The sequence below is a fragment of the Hibiscus syriacus genome, unplaced genomic scaffold, assembly GCF_006381635.1.
Source record: "Hibiscus syriacus cultivar Baekdansim isolate YM2019G1 unplaced genomic scaffold, ASM638163v2 tig00112216_pilon, whole genome shotgun sequence".
Taxonomy (NCBI): Eukaryota; Viridiplantae; Streptophyta; class Magnoliopsida; order Malvales; family Malvaceae; genus Hibiscus; species Hibiscus syriacus.
Window position 1 is genome coordinate 222,467 of NW_024063269.1, and position 26,406 is coordinate 248,872.

General features: G+C 32.8%; 1 protein-coding gene across 1 annotated transcript; it reads right to left on the reverse strand.

The window, feature by feature from the left end:
- Positions 1–13,580: 13,580 nt before the first annotated feature.
- Positions 13,581–16,613, reverse strand: LOC120175827 (protein HEADING DATE REPRESSOR 1-like). Its single transcript, XM_039182384.1, has 3 exons — positions 16,392–16,613; positions 14,579–14,907; positions 13,581–13,937 (listed from the first exon to the last, which is right to left on the reverse strand). Exons 1-3 carry the CDS (start codon positions 16,483–16,485, stop codon positions 13,737–13,739), a joined length of 624 nt encoding a protein of 207 aa, XP_039038315.1. The 5' UTR covers positions 16,486–16,613; the 3' UTR covers positions 13,581–13,736.
- Between the last annotated feature and the right edge of the window lie 9,793 nt (positions 16,614–26,406).

Consider the following 26,406-nt stretch of genomic DNA (forward strand, 5'->3'; position numbering starts at 1 on the left):
GAAGAGTCATTTTCGTGCCCAAACAAGACATTTATGGGTTTGAGTATCGGTATTGAAAGAAAAGCATCGATATTGTTCGTTAGATGGTTTAAAATAAGAAAGTTTTGGGATAGGAATATCGATACACATTCATCGAGCATCAATACCGATGGTTGGGTATTGATACTCATAGGAGGAGTATCGATACCGAGTACACTTTGTAAATTTCAGTAGCCAATTTTGGTATTGATACTTATGAGAGTATCGATACTAAGGGCAAAGTATCGATACCCGATCTAAGAGTATCGATAATACCCTTCATTATCAACTTATAATAGTTATTTCATTATCGATATCAAAGGGTGGGTATTTATACTCAAGTGTTAGTATCGATACCGAACAACTCAGTATCGATACCAACGTTCTGTTCTGGATAAAGAATCCAAATGGTTAAGGGGTTAGACTAGATAAGCTCAATAATACCAAAATGCCACCAAATAAAACTATTATTGAGAACAATAATATATGTAGAACAGTTAGAAATAATAACAACTATGATATCATAAAATTATCCTTGTTTTATACTCAGGAAACAGTCAAGACACACAAGTTACTTTATCAGATAACGATCGTCTCATTGTAACAATTTTCGGATATATCTCAGTTAGTTCCAAGGCACTTCAGTTGCCAGTTGAGCATAGATGCCCCAAAAGTTGACGGAGTAAGTTAGTCGGATGTATATTTTTTATGAAGCTCCAAATCTCACCACGGATACCTTAGGGTATCTTAGGTAAGTTAGAGGGGTGTGAGCCCCGAGATGTAGAACTCTCAGCCACACCATGATGCATACCTCAACATTTCATATCATCATCTTTATGTGTTCTTATATGTGCCACTATTATGGTCATGTAGTGAATGCATACAATTATTAGTGTTGCACTGAGCTTGTAAGCTCAACATTCGGGATATGTTTCAGTGTGTATGCTCTTCAGAGACCGTTGTGGAGCGTTATCGTCATCAGATATTCTAGATTAGTCGAGGCTTCAGAGTATGTCTTGATTTATATTAGAGGACATGTACTATTCATAGAACCCTTTATATTCAGTCATAACTCTATTTTATTTAAAATACTATATTATTATAAATGTATTTTGGAAGCTCCCCTATATTTTTAAATTTTGATTATTACGTTTTCATTTTATATTATTATGGATGGTTTTATATGAGGTTTTACAATTGATTTAAAAGAAAATTTTTGGGTTAGTCACTTTGATGGTCCCGTCTGACACTAAAATCATTCGGTCTTCGGGTCAGATTGGATTAGGGTGTTACAAGAAAAAAGGAAAGTTTGAATAAGGAATGAGACAAAATGTGAGAAAATATGAGAAAGTCACCCTTTTTCCCCCTCTGATGTGACTTCACTCCACGATTAAAGAAAACCAGCCTTTGAAATACTTAAGGGTTTAATTGCTTTCCTAGTCATTCTCATCATGTGCCAAATTTAAAAATACCATTTTTATTCTAATTGGGCTCAATTCAACAGCTATCTATCTCATACTTGGTCTAAGGCTTCCTACAAACTATTGGGTTTACCCTAAACCATATCGGGTTAGCCCGAAACTACTAACCCAAAATTTGAGGCGTTACAACTCTCCATTACTAAGAGAAATTTCATCATTGAAATTTACCTAAGTAGAGAAGACGTGGATACTGGAGTTGCATATCTTCCTCAGTCTCCCAATTTGCCTCCTCGGTTCCATGGTTCCTTCACAAGACCTTCACTAATAGTATTCTTTTGTTCCTCAGCTCTTTTACTTCTAAATCCAAAAATCCTTATTGGTTCCTCCTCATAGTTCAGTTCTTGGCTTACCTTGATGTGCTCTAGCAGAATCATGTGCGACATGTTTGATTGAAACCTCCTAAGCATCGAAACATTGAAGACATTATGCATGTGTTTTAACTCTGGCGATAACACTAGTCGGTAGGCTACGAGTTCAACCTTCTCAAGGATCTCATGAGGAATAATGAAACGTAAAGTTAGTTTTTCCTTACACCCAAACCTAAGCATTCTCTTCCAAGGTAACACATTAAGGAAAACCTTATCGTCCACCTCGAACTCTATATCCTTACGCTTTAATTTTGTGTACGATCTTTGATGGTCAAAAGCTTTCTTTAAAAGAACTTGGATCACCCAAACATTCTCTTCAACTTCTATGTTTAGGTCGGGACCAATCAATTTTCTCTCATCAAGCTCTGACCAACACAAAGGCGTCATACACTTCCTTCAATACAAGGCATCATAAGGGGTCATTTGAATACTAGACTGGTTCAGTTATTAAGTTTATTTTTCAATGACTTTATTAGAATTTTAATTCAGTTATTAAGTTTATTTGTTGGAATTGATTCGGGTCAATTCACTATTCGAACAGAACATGGAAAACATTATTATCATCGTTAGCTATTTATTGAGGCGTGTCTCAATTCAGTGCTATACTTGTATTGATTGGTTGTTTTCTTGTTTGGTATATTGGTATTTAATTGAAAGTGTGTCTAATTATGAAAAATGATTGTGTTAAATGTAATTTGGAAAAATGCCATGTCATGTATGTTGAACTGTCGGAATCGAAATATATGTTGTGCATATTGTTGAAAACATTTTGATGTTTCGATATAACAAATTAAGTTAAATGAATTTTAAGATTTTACAAATGATTTTATAAGTATATTCGACTCAATTATTCGAATATCAAATCAATTACTCCAAGTCTTTTCAAGATCAAATTCAAACCTTACTAAATGTGTAAAATTGTGTTTTATACTTAATATATTTTTGAAACAATTTTCACAAAGTATTTTGAACCAAAATCAAGCCTAAAATCAATTTTTCAGAGTGATGTACCGATGCACCAATCCATGCATCAATGCACCATAGAATAAATTGAAACATCGAATGCATTTCATGCATCGCTGCACTCTTAGTGCACCGATGCACTAAGGGTCCAACAGTCAAAATATTTGAATTTTACACTTGATGAACCGATGCACCTTGGGTATGCATCGATGCACTGACGCTCCCAACTGATTTAATTAATTATTTTCACACTTAAATGGCTCTATTGAATCTACTAATCATCCCCAACGTTCAGAATCATTTGAAGGTGTATTTAAACAAACTTAGAATCCATTGATCAAAAACAAGAAAACACAAGAAACAAGAATCAAGAGAGAATCAAAGAAAAAGCATCAAACCTCAAGTTTGAGCATTTCAAGCCTGTTTTTCATTCAATATTCATTTTGCTTTCAAGAACACTACTTGTACTCAATTGTATTCATTTTTAGTGTTCTTTTCTTTGTTCTAGAATTGTGCAAACAATCTACCTTTTGAGGATTTCCTTGTAAGTTTACAAATTTGTAATCTTCTCTTTGAGAAAGAGTGTTCTCAATAATTGGGGTATATTCTTAAGGAAGTTGTAAGGTTATCTCTTTGGCCTCAAAATAAAGAAAAAATTAGTGAATTTGTTGGAAAATCCTTAGTGTGAATAGCTAAGATAGTGGACGTAGACTTTGGTTGAGAAAGTCGAACCACTCTAAATCGCTGTGCAAATCTCTTCAATTTTCTACAAAAGCTTCCACCAAAATTTTTATTGCCAATTCACCCCCCTCTTGGCCAATTCCATCGATCGATTAACTCAACAATTGGTATCAGAGCCTCACTCATTTGAAGGTTTAACCACCTCTTGAGTCGATTCGGGAAGAGCTAAATCGATAAAGATGACGTCCACTTCCGGTTCATTCTCCATGGAAGAATCCAGACCAAATGGCGTGACTCCTTACTTTAATGGAACAAATTATCATCGTTGGAAGAGGTTCATGATGATATTTATCCAAGAACATGATATGGAAGCTTGGATGATAATCGAGAAAGGATATTCCTCTCCTACGAAGAAGGCAAAGAAGTTGAGTAATCAAGAACGGAAGAATGCTCAACAAAATACAAAGTCTATGCACATGTTGTGTTGTGCAATTGATCCTAATGTATATAAAGGAGTTTCTTCTTGTTCAAATGCCAATGAGATGTGGGAAAAGTTTGAGGAGATCTATAGAGACAAGGAAGAAGAAGAACCAATAAATGTGATGTCTCTATTAGCTCTCACAGAGCCAAATGTATCTTCTAACTCAAATAGATTAAATTCAAAATCTTTTAATGAGTTACAAGATGCTTATGATGAATTATTTTCGGAGTTTGAGACCATGAACTCCAAATATAAAAATTTGATTTCTAAATTTATTGCTAAAAATGATATTCTTTTGAAAGCTAAAACAGACTTGGAATATCAAAATGAAATGTTGAGAAATGAGTTGGAGCTTTCAAAAATAAAATCTGAAAACTTTGAAAAAGAAATTTTCAAATTAAACAAACTTCTTCTAGATACAAAAATGGATTTTGAAAATCAAAATGAAATCTTGAAGAATGATTTAGAGCTTTCAAAAATGAAATTTGAAAGTATTGAAAAAGAAAAATTCGATTTGAAAGTTAAGCTTGAATGTTTAACAAAAGAAAAAGAGATCATTTTAAATAATTCATCTAGTTCAATAATGACAATATGTTCACATTGTCATTATCATGGTCATAAGGAACATACTTGTCCTTTAAAAAAGGAAAACGATTTAAAATTAGACAAGTATGGGTTCCAAAAGGAACAAGAGGCATTGAAACTAATGTTCAATGATCCAAAGTAATTTGGATACCAAAATCTACTTAAATGTTTCTTGTAGGTGTGTGGGAGCAATGGTAATGAAGATGATGATATTCAAGATGCTCTAGCCACACATGAAAATGGAATGGGTAACCTCTAAACTTAATGTTTTTATTTTATTTGGTTGCTCATTTAGTTTATGCATGCATGAGGTTTTAAATGTTGAATAATTCTAAATGATTGTGTTTTATCTCATGTATATTATTGTATGATGAACATAGTAAATTTTGGTAATGTTTTATAAACTCTAGTTAATCATATTAATTTTTTGTCAAAATTGTTTTTAAAATGTAATTTATATCTCTTTAACAATTGATATCGATTTTTCAAGAACTTTGGCTTTGCAAAAATAAAATTTGACCTTAAATTTTTTTAATGTTTATGCATAGAATTCAATTTTTAATGATATCAATTTTTAATTCATAACATTTTCAAGAACTTTATGCATATGCACTTAATTTCGATAATCAACATTGCATAACATTTTATATGTGAATGGATTAAAGCATAATCTTTTGAAAAATAAATTTGATAAAACATACAATGTCTTATTTTAAAAAAGGTTTGCAAAATTGATTGACATTGCATCTATTTTGGTTATGCTTGTTGGTCATAAAATAGGGACATATACATAGTGCATGTAGATTTTATTGATATAATTAACTTGTGCCTAGTTGCTAAGGATGAGCATGATAGTTGGTTATGGCATAGGAGACTAGGACATGCTAGTATGAGCGTTCTGCAACGGCTAATTCAAGGTGATTTAGTTCGAGGGTTGCCTAAACTAAAATTTGATAATGATAAAATCTGTGATGCTTGTGCTAAAGGAAAACAGAAGCGAGTTTCTTTTAAATCCATTAACGATGTATCAACTAGTAGAGTATTACAATTGATCCACTTAGATCTTTTTGGGCCATCTAAAACTACTAGCTTGGGTAGAAAGCAATATGCATTTGTCATGGTAGATGACTATTCTAGATATAATTGGGTTCTATTCTTAAGTGCTAAAGATGAAGCATTAGAAAATTTCATCATGTTTTCAAAAGTAATCCAAAACGAAAAAGGTTACTCTATAACTAGTGTTAGGAGTGATCATGGAATTGAATTTGAAAATCTTGGATTTACTGAGTTTTGTAATTCTAATGGTATTAGCCATAATTTTTCAGCACCTAGAACCCCTCAACAAAATGGAGTTGTTGAGAGGAAAAATCAAACTTTAGAAGAAATGGCTAGAACCATGCTTTGTGAAAACAATTTGCCAAAATATTTTTGGGCGAAAGCCACAAATACCGCTTGTTATGTTATTAATCAAGTAATGATTAGGCCTATTTTAAAGAAAACTCCATATGAACTTTTTAAAACTAAAAAGCCTAACATTAGTTATTTTCATCCTTTTGGATGTAAATGTTTTGTTTTAAACAACGATAAAGATAATCTTGGCAAATTTGATGCTAAAAGTGATGAAGGAATTTTTCTGGGTTATTCCTTAAATTCTAAAGCTTATCGAGTATTTAATAAAAGAACTTTGGTTGTAGAAGAATCTATACATGTTATTTTCGATGATAATCTCCTTCTGAGAAAGGATTCTTGTTTGAATGATGATGTAGGTGTTATAAATATAAATGACGTTAGACATGACGTTGGAGAACCATCATCAAAGGAAGAAACAAAAGATGAGGAAACTCATGATCCTCTCGAGAATCCAACCATTGAAGAAAGGGAAGTATCTTACCCAAGAGAATACAACTATGTCAATGATGGTAAAATTATAGGTGATCCATCCAAAGAGATAACAACTCGATCTTCTATTAGAAATATTTGTAATTATGTTGCATTTATCTCATGCATACATCCTAAGAATATTAAAGAAGCATTAAAAGATGAACATTGGATTATGGCTATGCAAGAAGAGTTAAATCAATTTGAGAGAAGTAAAGTTTGGACATTAGTTGAAATGCCTAGTAATAAATCTACTGTAGGTACTAGATGGGTATTTAGGAATAAGTTTGATGAGAGTGATAATATAGTTAGAAACAAGGCTAGACTTGTTGCTCAAGGGTATACTCAAGAAGAGGGCATAGACTATGATGAAACATACGCTCCCGTAGCTAGGATGAAAGCAATTAGAATGTTATTAGCATTTGCATGTTTTCATGAATTTAATTTATATCAAATGGATGTTAAAAGTGCATTTTTAAATGATTTTATAAAGGAAGAAGTGTATGTGGAACAACCTCTTGGTTTTGAAGATTTAAAATTTCCAAATCATGTTCTTAAATTGACAAAAGCGCTTTATGGCTTAAAACAAGCTCCTAGAGCTTGATATGAAAGATTGTCAAATTTTTTAATTGAAAAATGTTTTTCAAAAGGGAAGGTTGACACTACATTGTTTTTAAAGCATAAAGGTAAAGATTTATTAGTAGTTCAAATTTATGTTGATGATATAATATTTGGTTCAACTAATGATGTTCTTTGCCAAGAATTTTCTAAGCTAATGCAAAGTGAATTCGAGATGAGCATGATGGGGGAGCTCTCATTTTTCTTGGGACTCCAAATCAAGCAAAGAAAAGATGGAATCTTCATCAATCAAGCTAAGTACGTGAAAGATATGCTCAAGAAGTTTGGACTGGAAAATGGGAAACCGCATGACACTCCAATGAGCTCATCAACAAAGCTTGACATAGATGAAGGAGGTAAATGTGTGGATGTTAAATTATATAGGTCAATGATTGGTTCTTTGCTTTATCTAACTTCAAGTAGATCGGACATTATGTTTAGTGTTTGCTTATGTGCTAGATTTCAATCATGCCCTAAGGAATCACATTTACTAGCTGTTAAGAGAATCTTTAGATACCTTAAGGACACTCCTAATTTAGGACTTTGGTATCCTAGAGACTCTAGTTTTAGCTTGCATGCCTTCTCTGATGCGGATTATGGAGGATGCAAATTAGATAGGAAAAACACCTCCGGTACTTGCCAATTCCTTGAAAATATGTTGATTTCTTGGTTTTCAAAGAAACAAAATTGTGTTGCATTATCTACCACTGAAGCGGAATATATTTCAGCCGGTAGTTGTTGTGCACAAGTTTTATGGATGAAACAACAACTTTTTGATTATGGAATTGAAGTAGGTACTATTCCTATCAAGTGTGACAATACTAGTGCTATTTGTCTCACTAAAAATCCCATCCAACACTCAAGAACTAAGCATATTGAAATAAGACATCACTTCATTAGAGACCATGTCGCTAAGGAAGATGTAGTTCTAGAATTTGTTGATACTTTGCATCAATTAGAGGATATCTTTACAAAACCTTTAGACAAAGAAAGATTTTGGACACTTAGGAGAGAATTAGGTTTAACCGGCCTATCTTCACTTAGTGTTTAAAATAATTTTAGCACTTTTAAGAATAAATGAAAAATGCTTATAATAGTAATGTTTGATTGCATTCTTTGCTATTAGTTAGGGGGAGTTTATGTTCTTTGGTGAAAATTAATTTTATATTCAAATGTAGTTTAAGGATTAAAATTGATTGATTAAACATGATTAATTTTCAATATATGAGTTTCCAGTACCACTAGAGCTAATTAATTTAGCATTTTGAGTGTTTAAAACGGATTTTTGACATTTTTGTGCTTAATGCATCAATACACCTAACAGTGCATCGATGCATCCTTGAATGTGCATCGATACACCATGAAGGTGCACCGATGCACGCCTTGAATGTGCATCGATGCACAAGGTCATGCATCGATGCATCTGTCAGATTTTAAGGTTTAAAAGGCTTATTTTTCTCATTTGTCTCAAACCCTAAAACTATACCCTCTTCAGCCACACACCTCTCTCACTCTCTAAAATTCTCCTCTTGCTCAAAATCAACGAAATTCTGTCAGAATCTTCAAGCTTTTCATCTCTATATACTGCTTCTATCATTAAATCGTGCAAAACAACTTCTCATTCTCATCAATCCGAAATTTTCAAGGTAATTTTCTAAAAACCTCTATTTTATCATATTTTGATTTTAGAACTATTTTAGATTAGTTCTAGGATGAACATTATATCGAGCATTGATTGTTTGATGATTAGAAACTAGATTTCACAACTAATTTCATCAAAAACTCAAAATATTTCAATAAATTTTTGAATTTTCAAATTAAAAAAAAATTCGGAAATATGAATTTAATTTTTAAATATGATGTTTTTGATTTAATTATGTTGTTTTCATGAAAAACTATAAATATTATAAATTTTCAAACATTGTTTTCTAAATAGTTTTTCAAAACTATGCCCATTAGGATTTGATTTAGAGAACCTTGAACTATTGAGGACTCAATTGAGTTTTGGGATTGATTAAATTGCATACATGTGTTTCAATTTGCAGGTTATATTCCTTTTTCTGATTCCTAAACCACGTATAATCCCAAACGCCCTAGAACGTCATCGAGTCGTTCTCGTTCAAACCAACCTCTTAATCTCGTTCCTCTTCCACCTACATCTCTTATAGGATCTTGTTTTAATATGCCTGAACATCGTAGAGACGAATTGTACTCTAGGTACAGAAATTCTTTCCAATCCTATAGAATCCGGGAATAGCGTATTCCTTCTCTTCCAGCCATGATTGATATTGACTTCGAATACCTTCCGATTCTTAAAACATGGAAGTTTGATAAATTGTTTCACCTCAAACCTATCGTTTATCAACAGTTAGTGTGCATCTTCTACTCCAATGCGATATGCATTCAAAACCAAACTTAATGTAGGACTATAGTCATTAGATCCTATCTTTTAGGCCAATATATTAATATTGACCCCGAGACTATAGCTTTCCGTTTTGGGTTAGATGATGATGGGTTATATAATGAGAATGAAAATTTGGAATATCCCTATGTTCCAAACTCTAGTGTTAGTACTCTACGATCTCAGCACGATTGTTTTCTTCATTTGATGATCTCTTGGTGGTTTAGACAATCCAGAGGTAGGTACTCCACTCTTCGTACTAGGGATTTATGGTGCATGCACTGTATTAAGAATAAGATTATAATAAATCTTCCCCACATTATATTTAGTCAACTAGTGGACATCATAAACATTATTCCTTCAAAACATGTCGAAACATTGATTTATGGATGTCTTCTTAGTAACCTTTTTATCAAAATCGGTCTAAACGTCTCTCTCGACAATCATATCCCTTTCCAAAATCAAATCAATCTCACCTCATTGAAGAAAGTGGATTGGAAACAAGACGAGGAAACCAGTCTTTGGGTATTTTAACCCGATAAGCAAACTCTGGGAGCTAGTTCTTCACAAGCTGCTCCTAGCTCTTCTCGTGCTCCTCCTCCTCCGGCACCGACTGCTAACGATGATCCCAAGTTTCAACAACGTATGCAAGATATCGACGATCATGTACCAGACGATGAGCCTGCACCAGAACCAGCACGATAAGAAGATCAAACGCCACCCTATTTTCGATCTTTCTTAGAGTCGTTTGATCTGAGGTTTGCCTCCATGAAGTCTCAGATTACTGAGTTTCAGCGGGAGATGCGTGAATGTATGGACGCTCTCACTCTTGAAGTTCAAGCTCATTATCCTCCTCCTCTCGATCCTCCGATGGAGTGAATTTATTTCCTTGTTATGTTTTCTTGGATTTTCAAACTTGGATTGATTTTGATGTTTCTGGATGTTTAAATTTGATGGTTGTTGGATGTTTGAACTTATTTATTGCTTTATGGATTTTTGAACTTAATATATATATATATTTAGTTTGGTTGAATTTTCTTATTTTTGCATCATTAGACATATATGACCAATTATGCAATTTCACATTTGATTATGAATATTGATTATGAAACTAATGGCTAATCTCTCTTTTGATCTTTGATCTTAGCAGCTGAAGCTATATATATATATATTTAATCAATTGGCTATGTTTTTTCAAAACCTTGTTTAAATCGATTTTTTTAAGTCTTTTTGATTTAACAAAAAGGGGGAGAAATGTTAAAGTGTTAAAATGTTTTAAAGTGGAGAAGTGTTAAAGTAAGGGGGAGTAATTTCAAACTTAATTTTATTTTTCAAAATTTATTTTCAAAGAAAATCTTAAAATTACACACATGTTTTGTTATATCAAAAAGGGGGAGATTGTTGAAAACATTTTGATGTTTCGATATAACAAACTAAGTTAAATGAATTTTAAGATTTTACAAATGATTGTATAAGTATATTCGACTCAATTATTTGAATATCAAATCAATTGCTCCAAATTTTTTCAAGATCAAATTCAAACCTTACTAAATCTGTAAAATTGTGTTTTATACTTAATATATTTTTGAAACATTTTTCACAAAGTATTTTGAACCAAAATCAAGCCTAAAATCAAATTTTCAGAGTGATGCACCGATGCACCAATCCATGCATCAATGCACCATAGAATAAATTGAAACATCGAATGCATTTCATGCATCGATGCACTCTTAGTGCACCGATGCACTAAGGGTCCAACAGTCAAAATATTTGAATTTTACACTTGATGCACCGATGCATCTTGGGTATGCATTGATGCACTAACACTCCCAACTGATTTAATTAATTGTTTTCACACTTAAACGGCTCTATTGACTCCACTAATCATCCCTAACATTCAGAATCATTTGAAGGTGTATTTAAACAAGCTTAGAATCCATTGATCAAAAACAAGAAAACACAAGAAACAAGAATCAAGAGAGAATCAAAGAGAAAGCATCAAACCTCAAGTTTGAGCATTTCAAGCCTATTTTTCATTCAATATTCATTTTGCTTTCAAGAACACTACTTGTACTCAATTGTATTCATTTTTGAGTGTTCTTTTCTTTGTTCTAGAAATGTGCAAACAATCTACCTTGTGAGGATTTCCTTGTAAGTTTGCAAATTTGTAATCTTCTCTTTGAGAAAGAGTGTTCTCAAGAATTGGGGTATATTCTTGAGGGAGTTGTAAGGTTATCTCTTTGGCCTCAAAAGAAAAAACAAATTAGTGAATTTGTTGGAAAATCCTTAGTGTGTATAGCTAAGGTAGTGGACGTAGACTTTGGTTGAGAAAGTCGAACCACTCTAAATCGCTGTGCAAATCTCTTCAATTTTCTACAAAAGCTTCCACCAAAATTTTTATTGCCAATTCACACCCCTCTTGGCCAATTCCATCGATCGATTAACTCAACACATATATATATGTGTGTGTGAATATGTTGAATTATCAGAATCAAAATATATGCTCAAGAATATTTGATTATGTAAAATTTTATATTCGGATCGGATCAGAAATCAAATATGTATGTCGTTTTGTATGTCATATTGGGTTGGATTTTGATAGGGAAAGTTCAATGCATTTACTCGACGAGGTGAATGCCACTTTCATATTATGTTGCCTCTGCCTTTGTGGCAAACCTGTGATTGTAGTTAGAGTGGTTATGAGGAACTCACTCTTCAAATGGTGTGACAGATGTATATGTGCATATCATTTGCATAACATTCAAAACAATGTTATCATTGTTGAATTCGATTTATGAATATTATTGGTTGATTTGTACTATGATATGTTTTGTGACTGTTTGAACTTTAGAGACTAACTAAACTTAATATCTTACACCATTCTAGTTTCTCTTTCAGATCCTCGAGTTAGGGTGAATTGGTACTTTGAGATTTATGTCATATTTAGATTTTATTACTATACATAGTATGAAATTTTTACCCAGATTTTCTATTTGGATTTTATTTGTCATTTTTCTATTTGGGTAGTATTTATTGTTTATATTTATTTTGGGACTTTGGACGTTTTATTTAATTTGGACATAAGATGTTGATTTAATTTGATACTTTATTAAATGATTTATTTTCAGACGTTGTGCATTTTGTAAATAACAATTGTGAGAGATATTTTTAAATATGTTTTACATAATAATGAGCTAATTTTTGGATATGAGTCAATGGGCCCTCTATATTTGACCTATTTCTTCTAGGTCAGGTTAAGGGGTTACGGTTTCATTTTAATGCCCAACTGTTAAAAATTTAATGCGTTTAGTATCTAAACTATCAGTTTGGGTCTGATTTAGTACCTAAACTTTCAATTTTTTTCAAAACTTAGCGTTACATTTTGAACGGAAAACTAAAATGAAACAAAAACTAAACTTTAGGTATAATTTTGAAAAAAGTTAAAAGCTTAGGTACTAAAATAGACGAAAATTGATAATTTAAATACTAAATGAATAATTTATCATTTATTATTCTGACATGGGTTTCTACAGCGTCTACATCGTTTAGGTTATCTGGTCTTATCTTTGATATCCGTATTATTATGATTTCTGGTAAATCTCAAAAGACTTGAAGGTTCTTATGCAACACAAAATCTAATAGAATTGTATGCCAAGTCTAAATCTCATTTTATTCTTTCTTTTATTATCGATCAGAGGAAACTCATATGTGTATACCTTAAGACTTTGATAACCAATAGACAGGATTCATGTATCTTTTGTAATCGACCATTGACATATAAACATGTAACTATGACGTGAGGGCGTATATACTTGAGAGTTTGAAAAAAAGTTACAATCCCATCCCTTTTTCAAAGTATTTAATTTCGAAGCTTAATCTCCCACAAATACCATGTTAAAGCAACAAGCTCTCCTCAAGTAAACATGATGATGGTGAAGAAACTTGTCCTTTTTGCTACTTGATGATCGAGAAACTCCAAAAAGTTGTATTCTTCGCTACTAACAGATGAACAATTTATTAAATGTAATTTGGCATCAAGTTAAGTTGAGAATAACTTAGCTTACAACTTTGAAAGCATAAGAAAGCTACTCAACGTACAAAATACACGCCAAACAAACTTAATCATTTCTACCTAGGTAGGTCGCCACCGTATACATCGCATGCCGTATCCTGCATGCTCTTCTTACTATTTTGCAAACAAGCCCTACAAACAAAAGAATTATACCAACAAACGAACTACAATTCTCCCATGAAATTTTTCTTCAAGGTTCATCATGATCATCCGGACCTTCCTCTCCTTCCTGCAACATGTTCATCAGCATGGATACCTGTTCTTGTAGCATTGCATTTTCTCTCTCGACCTCGGACCTTTTACTTTTCTCTTGTAGAAGCTGCAGTTGTAGATGTTCTAAGCACCGAGCATCTTCTTCCAACTGCTCGTTCAACCCATCTATTTCCCTATCCTGCAAATTTCAACCATTTCTGGTTATTTCGTATCGTCTCTGGTAATGATCCCATAGACCTTTCCTACTATATCAGCTGCAGACTATAAATCAAGGTGCCATACGGACTCTCTTTTTTTTTTTCCTTTGAAATACTTGAATCTAACCCATTGAGTGGTCTAATTAGTAGAAGTGAATGTTGTTCTCGTTAGAGGACTCAAGTTCGTGCAGTTGCATATACAGTGTGTATTGCAATAGACTAAGAAAAATTATGAACAACTACCACAAGTTTCAACCATTTCCAGTTATTTCCTATCGTCTCTAGTAATAATCCAACAGATCTTTCCTATCACATCAGTTACAGACTATAAATCAAGATGCCATATAGACTTTTTTTCCAAGTAGTAGAAGAGAATGTTGTTTTTTTAGAGGACTTGGTTCGTGCAGCTACGTCGGGTATATGCATTGTCATAGGATAAGAAAAATTCTGAACAAACATTATCTTATTATCACTTCAGACTATTAAAAATAGATATTGATACGAGAGATGAGCCAAAGATCTTTCAAAATTTAACCCATCAACTTTGCTGTCCCTTAAATTGTGACTGTAAGTGACTATGTTTGCATAGTAATTATCGTATAAACCTATGAATAATCCTTACCTTTCTGTTCATTTCCTGGACTGCAATCCTTCGCATGCTCTCGACAACATCAACATTTACCAGCTTCCTCTTCTTTCCGATCAGCCAGCCCTTTGGATAGCTTGCAGCATCGAAGTCGGGTGGGGGAAGCAAAGATTCAACCAATGGTCGCCGGCCATTGACGTTTTTTATAGGTTCCAGGGGTTCAAACAGAGACTTCCGGCGCTCAGAAAGTTCGGAAGCCGTCGCGGGATCCGGTACATTGTCTTGATCAAGAGTGTGTTCTTCCTGTTTGGTGGGTGTCACATTAGCAGTCTCTTGTGTTACCTTGTCTAAATTCCTCCCGCTAGCTGTCGGAGAGAAGTTAAAACATTCTAGTTCCAACTGATTTTTAGATGCATTTCTAAACTAAACATGAACTCATTAAAACATCATTTTGCAGTTAAGTTCCAAGCTTCTTTAAGTTCACTTGTTCTAAAGCAGACATTCACTGATTGTGATTTGTGAAGACAGAGTGAAGAAGCTAACAACAGTTTGTCTCACGCTACGTTGATCTTAATCTTCTTTCTTCGTTTTTCCTTCAAGGATATGTGCTCACATCTAAGTCTTCATATATTCATAAAATGAGCACGACAATCAGGGATATACACAAGATTTAATATTAGATGAATAAATTTATAAAATTCTAGGGGACGACTTATAAAATTTTAAGGGATGGAAACATATTATCAATAAAAAATACAAAAAAATATCTAAATTATATAAGAATTTGAAACTTTCATACCATCTCACCATCCCTTATCCATCCATGATGAGAATAGCAGGTTAAAAAACTCTCTAAATATATGAAAATATAGATAAAGTAGAACATTCAGTAATAGCTTGTGTCTAATAAAGTATATATATACATATAAAAGATTTTATGTTAGAGGTGTAAATTTAAAAAATTAAATTAATAATTTAAAAAGTGCGATTTCATATTTCAAAGCTGCAAACTTAGATTAATAATAAAAATTCTAAAAAATATTTAACTATATGAAAATTTAAAATTTTTAAAATCGCGTTCCGTAAATTTCTAAACAGATATATAGATTTTATTTTTATTTTCATAACATGGAGCATGTGCTTGAAATAACGGAGGCTTCCATCCCTATGATGTGAACTCTCTTTATGCCCCTCATAACCAAAAAAAAAATGAGGCCTTTTATACTAATAAAAAATACCTCAAAAATAAAAAAACACAAATGTCTTCAAAGTCCACGTTTTGTTATTCAGTGACATCATTTTAATTTCAAATATTATTTTTAGCAAGTTTATTTTTAATTTCTCATATATATATTGAAAAAATTCAATAAAGTGAATGAAGATTTTGATGTGGAGTAAGATCAAATTTGTGTGGAGCTTTTATATTATATTTATTATTACCTTTACAAAAAGTCCGTTTTTGGCCTAATACATGAAATTAAATCTTAAAAGTTATTTTTTTTCTCAATTTTTTTTTGAAGAAGTTAACAGCTGAAATTGGAGTTGCTTTGATTGAAGGACAAAATGATGGTGCAAGCAAAATAACCTATTTAAGAAGACTAGGTAAATTAACGTAGCAGCAAAGTAATCACCACTCATAAACAAAAGCAAACACTGGGGATTTCTAATGTCCCAGATTCAATTAATTAATCGTTTTAAATGAATTTAGCTGAAAATAAATCAGGTTCCCCTAATTCAGACTAAAAATTTTCAAAGAAAGATGAAAGATCTGTGAGGAAACAGGTTGAAGAAAGGGAATTTCGTGAAATCACACAAAACAAACAGAGAAGGTGAGTGAATTAAAGGTTACCAGATCTCTTCCTGGAATTCCACGAAATCCTAGTTGTAGAGACTGGTGAAAACCCTTCCAAAGCTGCTGCTGCTGAACCTACCTCCTTCTCCATTAACTGAAAACAGAGATAAATCAATCCTTTATTTTCAAACCCAGAACTCCAAAATAAGAAAGAGAGCAAGAAATGGTATTTTTTTCCTCAGCAGTTTTGGGTTTTGTTGAATTTAGAATTTAGATAGGGTAGAAGACGAAGAAAGAAGATAATAAATTGAGGGAGGGAATTATCATCCTTTTGTCTTCTCTTTATCTACCTTTCTTTGCTTATATTTTCATGCAATTTCCTACCTAATTTTATTAATTAAATTTCTGGTGTGAAAAAAAACTCAAACTGTTCCAATGTTTTAAATTTAATAAAACAGCGTAATCATACATACATACATACATATATGTATATATATATATACATATACATATATATATACATATACATATATATATATATGTATGTATATATATATATATGTATGCAGTGTTGTTAGAGTTTGGGCCTATTTTTTTTGTCATAATTAAATACTCCAATTTGGATTTTAGACAAAATCCAATTGCCCAAGCCAATCTCTTCATGATTTTAGTTTAAGGATGTAAACGAGTAGATTTGAATTCGATTTAATTTATTTATTTTTAAATAAAAGCAGTTAATTTTATTAATAAATAATTTTTTTCAAAATTACATTAAAATTTACTATAAAAATTATAGATTAGATACATAATTTAGATATTCTCTTAAAATTATTAAGACTCAAGATCCTATCAGGACCATACAAGGAAAAGATGAAAATCTCAATCTAGAAAAACTTGAATAACAGGTAGATACGAACATATATGACTGTTACGACAAACAAACCACAATAGAGAATTTAAACTACTGAAATACTACCGACAAAACACAAATCAGAGTCAAGCATCACGAGATAATTATATACGATCGTAGGTTGCATATTCAAATCCAATTCGAGGGTCCAAAGTAAGGAAGATCAACAAGTTAACAAATGAGTGTCATCTTGATGAGTCGTGACGATCTCAAATCCAACATTGAGAGAAAATAAACGATAAACGATAAACGATCGAAAAATAAAATAAAAAAGTGTTATGAAAGCAGAGAAAAAACGTGTTATAAAAATAGAGAATTTCATGTCATAAAGACAGAGTTATTGAAACAAAAAAGTAAATATGCGATATAAAAAGAAAATATTGACTACAACCAGTACCAAGGCTGCTAATGAAAGAAAAAAAAAAGAACCAGGTCAGATCTTAAAGTTATTAAATTTGAATTGAATTTGAAATCAAAAATTAAAATTCGACTAGTCTGGAAAGTTCACGAATTGAAAATTTTCAAGTTCGACTCAAAAAAAAAAATTACTCGAGCTTCAAAAAAACTTAATCTCGAAACATTCTCGAGCTTCAAAAAAACTTAATCTCGAAACATTCTCAAATTTAACTCGATTAAAGCTCGAACTTAAATTTGAACATGAACATTAAATACATAAAAATCTTATATTGTATTTTGAAAAAATAACATATAAATGTTAACATTATTAATAATATAATTTTAAAAATTAAAAAATTAAATATTATTTTTTGAGTTGCCCGTAAACTTTTTGAATCATATATCAAGTAGTTCATTTTGACTCATTAAATACTTGAGTCAAGTCTATTCAATTCAAATTTTGATTAAATTTTGATCAAATCAAACTTGAATAACTCATAATCTATCTCATCTTATTTACAGTCCTAATTATTATTATTAAAATACCACATGTCCTATGCTACAAATACGTTATAGAGTAAATTACCTTTATAGTCATTAAATATAGAGTTAAATTTCTAACCATAAAATAAAATATTATTAATTACATCATCAAATATTTAATTTGATTTTAATGAAATTATTGATCATTGATTGTTAATAAAATTATTGATAAAAAATTAAGTGAATTTGTATAATAATATATTTACTGTTCGTTATTCATATATTTTATCAACTTCATCCTAATTTTAATTAAATTTTTTAATAAATTAATATATATAAACTTTTTAATTTCTATTTTTTAAAAATAAAACTAGTCTAATTTTTAAGTTTTAATAAAATATATTTCAATTGCATATGTATAAGTATGTTTATATATAAATATAAAATTCTAAAATTATTAATTAGATTAAAAAATTAATTTAACGATAAATAAATATAAATATAAAAAGAGATAAAATGTTAAATTTAATTTTAAAAAATAATTTACTCTATTTTCTATTGGGCTTTGCTTTAAAAAAATATTTCTTACATTGTTTTGTTTGACTATGTTTCAAATAATCTGGAGGGAGTTAATATTTAAAATAGGGGTAGGATTAATTAACATTTTATACCGAATCATAATTAAATTTATATTAAGTCATATAATAATATGAACAAAACATGTGTGATTATCTATGTTATCTTAACATGCTTTATTCCCCTATATGAAGATTCGATTTAGTGGCAAGCATAACCGGCGTGTGCTTATTATGAATTTTGCAAATAATATTGATTTTGCATAGAGGTTATACTATTCTTCCTATGATAATTCTTGTTTTCATGCCCTTAAAATTTATATAATTTTTTAAAAATAAAACAAGCGTCATTAAAAACTCCTTCTAAGACCTATAAGAAAAAAAGAGTACCCTAAGACCTTGTATTACAAGAAGAAGAATCATTGGATACATCATACCTAATAATCTCGGGATAAAATCGAGTCAAAATACAAGGCATTTCCAGAACGGAGAGTTCACTTAGCCAAAGTATGTGCCACAGTATTACAAACTCGAGGAACAAAACACACTTTGTAATTTAAATTAACATCCAAAATCCTATAAGCTTCCAGAAGATGATAACCCAACTTGAACAAGTACTCCTCCGATCGAGACATCTTGTTGACTACAAGCGTTGAGTCCGATTTAAAGATTACATGCGTCCACCTATACTCACTTGCGAAAGAAAGTGTTGCATTCAAAGCATGAATCTTTGAAAGCCCATATTCGAGACAACCTGGTGACGATGCAGCCACGCCGCCAAGTACCTGGCAAACATAACCTCGAGCAATAACCCCCACAGCCGTTATTCGCCCAGTAGGCTCACAAGAACCATCAAGATTGATCTTCACTTAACCTGGAGGGAAAGGTTGCCACTTCGTAGGATTAATACACGAAGTTGCTCCTGGAGAAGACGTGCTCTTCCCAACATATGCTTCCTAGCCAATAGGTAGTTATACTGAAGAGAGGCAGCATTGGTGGCCAATATCCATGGGGGTCGAATCTTGTTATCATGCACCTTGGAATTCCTCCCACTCAAGAGGTTCCAAAGCAATACAAGAAAGCAAGCAAGGCCAACTAGTTCCAAGTTAGTAATCACCAAGTCTAACCAATCCAATGGAGAAACAAGTTGACTAGACAAAAATGTACCATGCATACCTTCGCAAATAGAAGCTTCTTGGGCATAAGAGCAATCCCGTAAAATATGAACTTTCGTTTCTTCTTCCAAGCCGCACACTGGGCACAGACCATCACTTAAGCCAGCTTCACGTAACCGCTTACCAACCGGTAACCCATCATGTGCCACTCTCTAAGAAAAGATCTTAATCTTAGACAGGATATGAAGTTTAGCAACTATTTTGCAAACTTTAGAAGCAGACGTCGGAGAATGATTGGGACGTTAAAGCCACCAGTAACCCAAACAGACAGAGTATAAACCATAATCATAATTTCCCCATATGATCACATCCCTCTAGATTGGATTAATGAAGGTCGATAAAATCAAGTCAGAGTAAATGGCGTTATAATGTGGCGTACCTTTGACTCGTTCCAGCTAGACGTTCCACTATGCATGAAATGTCATGCATGTAACTGTTGTACGAGAATAGATGAGTAATTTCAAGTAAGGGAGACTAAATTTAACCCACCCCATTTATCCTAGGTCATATGGAAGTAGATATCCCGTCCAACTCTCAAATATAGTGCACCTGAGAAAGCCTGAACAGTTTTGTTAATACCTTTCCACACATAGGAGCTTTTGTTACTAACAGAAACACTAAGTATATCACTATTTGGATAATACTTTGCTTTCTATGTCTGTGTCAACAAGCAATCTGGGTATTGAATTAATTGCCATACTTGCTTACCAAGCATTGCCTAGTTAAATGGTTGTATATCACGAAAACCATGTCTCTCTTGACTTTTCGGTGTACAAATTGTATACCACGCCACTAACGGCCAACCGCGCTCGAAAATCTTTTCGGTCCACCAAAAACGTCGTATGATGCTGGAAATCTCACTAAGCAAGTGTTTTGGGAGTAAATAGCAAGACATCGCATACTGCGGTAAAGCTTGAGCAACATATTTAAGGAATACTTCCCTACCCCTATAAGATAACAATAGCTTTGTCCATCCAGTAACTCGTGCATGAACCTTATCCCTCATATATCCAAACGTACGAGTTTTTTTTTTCTATGTGAAGCGAGAATCCCAAATAATAACCCAAATAGTTGACTATCTAAATACCTAATATATTCACCATTTGATTACTATGCTCTCTAATCATTTGTGGACTAAAATATAGGATTAATTTATCCAGCTTCACATGTTTGTCTGAGGCAGCCGCATATATATTTAGAATCTCTTTAATTTGATTAGCCTCACTCATGGTATTCTTTAGGAATATCATACTATTATCAGTAAACAAAAGATGCGATACTTGGGGGCCTCGTAGAGAAGTTCTAATCCCTTCCATCAAACCAGTAGTTTGCATTATATGAAACAAAGTAAACATATATTGAGTGACAAACAAAAAGAGAAAATATGACAATGGTCCCATTGTCTTAAACCCTTTGAAGGGGTGAATCATGGGTGAGAGAGTTATTGACCCGAGTCGAGAATGTGACCATTGTGACACATTGTGTTATCAAATTAATGAAACCAGGATCAAACCCTAGTTTAGTCATCACTCCTTGTAGAAAGTTATCTTCCACTCTATCATATACCTTTTCAATATCCAGTTTCAACACAGATATTGTGTTTATTCCATTCTTTTCAAAATTCATGTAATGTAACAGCTTGTGGGCTACTAGAATATTATCATAGATCTGTCGTCCCAGTAGGAAAACTATCTGATTATTACTTATGCATAATTACATAGATTCCTTTAAACAATTAACTAGTACCTTGGATACAATCTTATAAATTACATTACAAAAACTGATGGGTCGTATTTGTTTCATACGCTTGGGTTCCTCGACCTCGGAGAAGTTGTAGACAAAGATCAACAACATCCTCTCCAATATGGTTTAAATACAACCGAAAAAGCTAGCCGATAGACCGTCAGGTCCCTGTGTCTTTCGAGGATTAATGTCTTTAAATGCAACTATAACCTCTTTCGGGGTAAACGGTTTACATAAATGGTAAGATTGGATGAGGTGAAGAGTTGTTGGAAATACTCAACAACGGTCATCTTCATATCGTGTATTCTAGTCATCCATATACCATCATTATTAAATGAGCCGATAAGAGACGGAAACGGGAGTAACAACGATCAAGATTTCCATTTGTTCTCTATTACTCAACAAAGAAAGGAAAATGAACACTATAAATACTTAACTCTGTGTATTTCCCACTTAATGTGGGATAATGTTTTAGCATTACCAACATGATGACTACATAACCATTAAAACTTACCTGACGTAATCGTTCGATCAAACGAATGTATATGAAAGTCGTTGCCATCTGCCACTCACTCGGACGAATACTTCAATTCATCAAGGAAGTTGCCCTCGTCTTGTTAGCTAGCTAGCGTATACCATGTTCTCATCGTCTGAGAAGTTTTACCTACTTTTAACCCCGCCAATAATGGAAGGTCATTGAAGAGACCGGTCAATGCCCTAACCCAATAAGTGTCGCCTTGACTTGGAAAAGTGTTCTCTTCATAATTCCCCTTCCATGCACAACCGCGACGACAAACAAAGAACTCCCGATCCATGATTGATGAAGATTCCAGACCACCGCACAAAACGCCACGAAACCTGCTTCGAAACCCCACGGGAATGGAGTTGAAGGCTAAAGAGATTTAATGTGATTTGAGTTGATTATATTTCAATAATTAAATAAAATACATGTCACTTATGTATAAATATTTAAATAATTATTTTTTTATAGATGATGGATTAATTAGAAATTAAAATTAGGGAACACTATATAAATATTCTCTTTGTTTTCGGTCTAAATGACTTTAATCATCAGTTTTTTAATTAAGTATGTTTGGTACAAAATGTTATCGATCTATTCGATTCAGAATCCTCAATCTATCCCATTCAAAATCCTCTATCGTTAACGTCCGTTAACTCATTAACAGAAATCTGAGTTGAGAATTAAAAAAAAAAAAATCCACGTTTGGGTGTCTTCTTCTCTAAGTTTCAAACTATGGTCTCCAACTTATTCAGGTACGCCTTCTTCCTCTCCTTTACTATGGTCTCCTCTGCGGGTAGTAGAGTTGTATGTCACCTTATACACAGATCAAAACCACATTTTCCAATCTTGTTTGCTGCATCGAAGTTGTTTGTGGCCGCTTTAATTTGTCGTAAGGTGAATACTTCGGTTTTCAACTCTGGTCTCTGCTTTAATTTTGGGTAGGTGAAACTTTATTATAATTAGAAACATGTGCAACAACAAACAAAGAGTCACTGATTAAATAACTTAGAGAAAGTTGTGTCCATAATATTTTTACAACTCAAAGAATGGATTTGTTTAGGTGTCTATCCAGCATTTGTAATTCTTATCGCTGATGGTTTGTTGAAGTTTTGGGCTTATATAGGAAGATGATTAGGACATATAATAATTCAATAGAGTCTTAATTGTTTTTCCCTTGTAAATTTGTAACCCTAATTTAGGGTTGTATGGACTGGTAAGGCGTGCCCACGCCTTAACTGTATACTTCTTCCGCGATAGCTCAGGATGAATAAGTCGTGCCCATGCCTTATGCGAAAACCTTCTCTGGTCTTGCTAACTTCTTGAATTCCGAATTTTCCTCTTTAATTTGGGATTTTGTGAAGATCATGCTAATCATTAGATTTTGAAATTGTTTAATCTAAATCTTCAACCTAATACACAAAATACGTAATATAATCAAAATCCATGATTTAAACAATTTTAGTTATTTAAGTATAAGGAAAATATCATAGAATATATGACTAATATACATCTTATCAGCAACATGCTGGTAGGTAGTAGTGAATTTTAATTGGAGCGTTCTCAATTGGAGGAAATAGAGAATGATGATTGTAATACTAGAGTATCTAGTATCAGATGTCACCAGTATTACCTGAAATTTGAGAATGTTGTGCCAAAAAACAAAAATATTATGTGTTTGTCATTTATGTTTATAGGCTGTAATTATGTATTTTATTATGGTGTTTTATGTACTTTACGATCTATATTAACACTTAACTCAGATAATCATTGATTTATTTTATTATGCTTCTTAATAGACGTGTTTGTTTTATGTTTGTTGCTTATGTATAACTTAAGGTTGCTGTCAGGCAGGTCTAGCCAGATACGTCTCCAGTTGGGTAGTGGGTGTGGGGATGAATTTGAGAATGTACCTGCGTGGGCAGGTGTGGATTTGAAAATTTTTACCCATCATGAGTGGTAGACGGGTGGTGGATTTGAAAATATTAGGTGGGTATGAGGATGGGAGAGGGGGTATCCGTACCAGACCTGCCCGTTTGTCATCCCTAAAGTTGGGGAGTCTTCGAAATTTGAGAATCCCTCCTAAACAATCACAAGAACCCTATTTTCTGCTGGAAGTTTCATCCCTGCACCAATGATTACGAATCGATCAATAATCGAAGAACATGTTGAATTATAGAATGTATTACAAAATAGGGCAATGAAATGAAATTGAGAAGCAATATGTTGTGTGTATACATCTATATTTCATATATACACGCAACTTCATCCAATCCAAGAAATTTCATGTTTGTACTTGTGCACCAAAAATAAGAAGCATGAATAAGAGATTCTAAGTGGTGTGCAGCTTAGATGGTCATCCATGTTGTCAAAATTATTAGCTGCGCTTTTTACATCAGATTTTTGGTTCCATAGAAGAAACTTTAAACTTTCAATTCTTTTTTTCTCTCCTTGTTTGTTCCTTGTCAATCTTAACAAGATATTCGGGGCCATTTCGTTTTTGGAACATATAAGCAGAATTAAGAGATTTCGGTGCCTACCTTTCAAATGATTACAACTCTTTATCAGTGCCTAGTAGTGCTTTTTCTGCTTCTTCCAAAGTAAATGCTTTTAGCGATTCAACATCCCTTTTCCCTGGTCAATCACGTAACATGAGCAAGGAAAATAATTCAAGAAGAAGAAGAAGAAACAACCATGGACTCCATTATTCTCTTTTGCAAGTTGAGGCACGGGGATGCAAGTGAATTTTTTTTTATATATTTTTTGGCTTAAAGAGACGATCATCTGATGGATTGTTGCGATGGGTTACGCAGGTTGATGGAAGATGTTGTGTTTGTAATGCAGCGATGGAGTCCAAGGACCATTTGTTCTTTGAGTGCCCTCTTGCAAAAGACAATTGGAAGTCAATCTTGACGCTATGTGACTTGAGTAGACAGGTTCGACGTTGGGTGGAGGAAGTTGAGTGGGCTGTTGCGAACCTCAAGAGTAAGTCTCTGCTTACCATCATTCTCAAGTTTGCTTAGAACGCCCATGTCTATACCATTTAGGAAGAAAGGAATTGCAAGTTGTTTAAAGGAAAGGTTAGGGGAGCTGTTGATATCTTTGCCTCCGTCAAGGAGGCATGCAGTTAGGATCAAATTACAGGGTAGGAACATTGCTAAGGTTGATTTTGTGAATTGTAGCCTTTGTAATAATTGGGGTATCTCTTGTTGAGGTCACTAAGGGGGTCAATGAACCTTCTTTACATGATAAATCAAAGTTAATAAAAATGATGACGTGATATTACTATATGATGACACATTAATGTTATCGTTAACTTTTTAACGATGAGTTATGAAAATGAAACCTAAAGATTAATTGAATAACCAAAATAAAATTACGCGAATGATTGAGGGGCTAAATACTCACTTTACTTTTCATTTGTCTGCATCAGTTTAACCTAGCTACGTTTTGTTTCTCTCTACAGCCGTCGTTCGCCTTCCTGTATGTTGGAGTTACAGGTAGATGCATGCACAATTTGGAAGGGCATGTGTGCACTGATCTTTACGCCACATTCAATGCATTCAGTGCTGCAGTAAATGAGCCACCTGGATTAACTCGTTTGTTCTTCCTTCCACAGAATTAGTTGTCTTCTTCACTCTCTGCCATCACCTTCCTCAATAAATTCTTTTTCCTTTCTGCGTTTTCACGACAAACTAATTATATAGTGTTATCTCCCACTATTAATAGCATTACTACAAATTGACATATTTAAGACTCCATAACTTTCCGGTAAAAAAATATTATAATATCGAAATTAGCCCCAACGTCTATCGAAATAGTAATTTTGATTTATATTGGTTTTAGTATTTTGGCCTCGACCTTTCATTTTAGGGTAAAAATACTCATCACATTTGACATAATAGTTATTTTGACATATTTTTTTTATTTCGACCCTCTATTTCATTTTAGGATAAAAATGACCCTATTTTAAAGCGTTAATCATGTCTTAACTACGAATTCTACCTATTAAGAGATTTTTTACCTCAAAATGAAATGCTAAAGGACAAAATGCTCAAAAATAATATGGACCAAAAAGACTATTTTAATAAACATCGGGTCTAATTTTAGTTTTATGTCTAAATAATCATTGTTATAACATTTGCATAAGTGACGCTGGTAATGTTCACTTGTAAACAAAAACTAAATATTATTAAAGGATGAGATCATTACTTTCTTGAGATAATGATGGCCATTTGGCTGGTGGGTAAGGAGGTGTCCAAAAGATTTG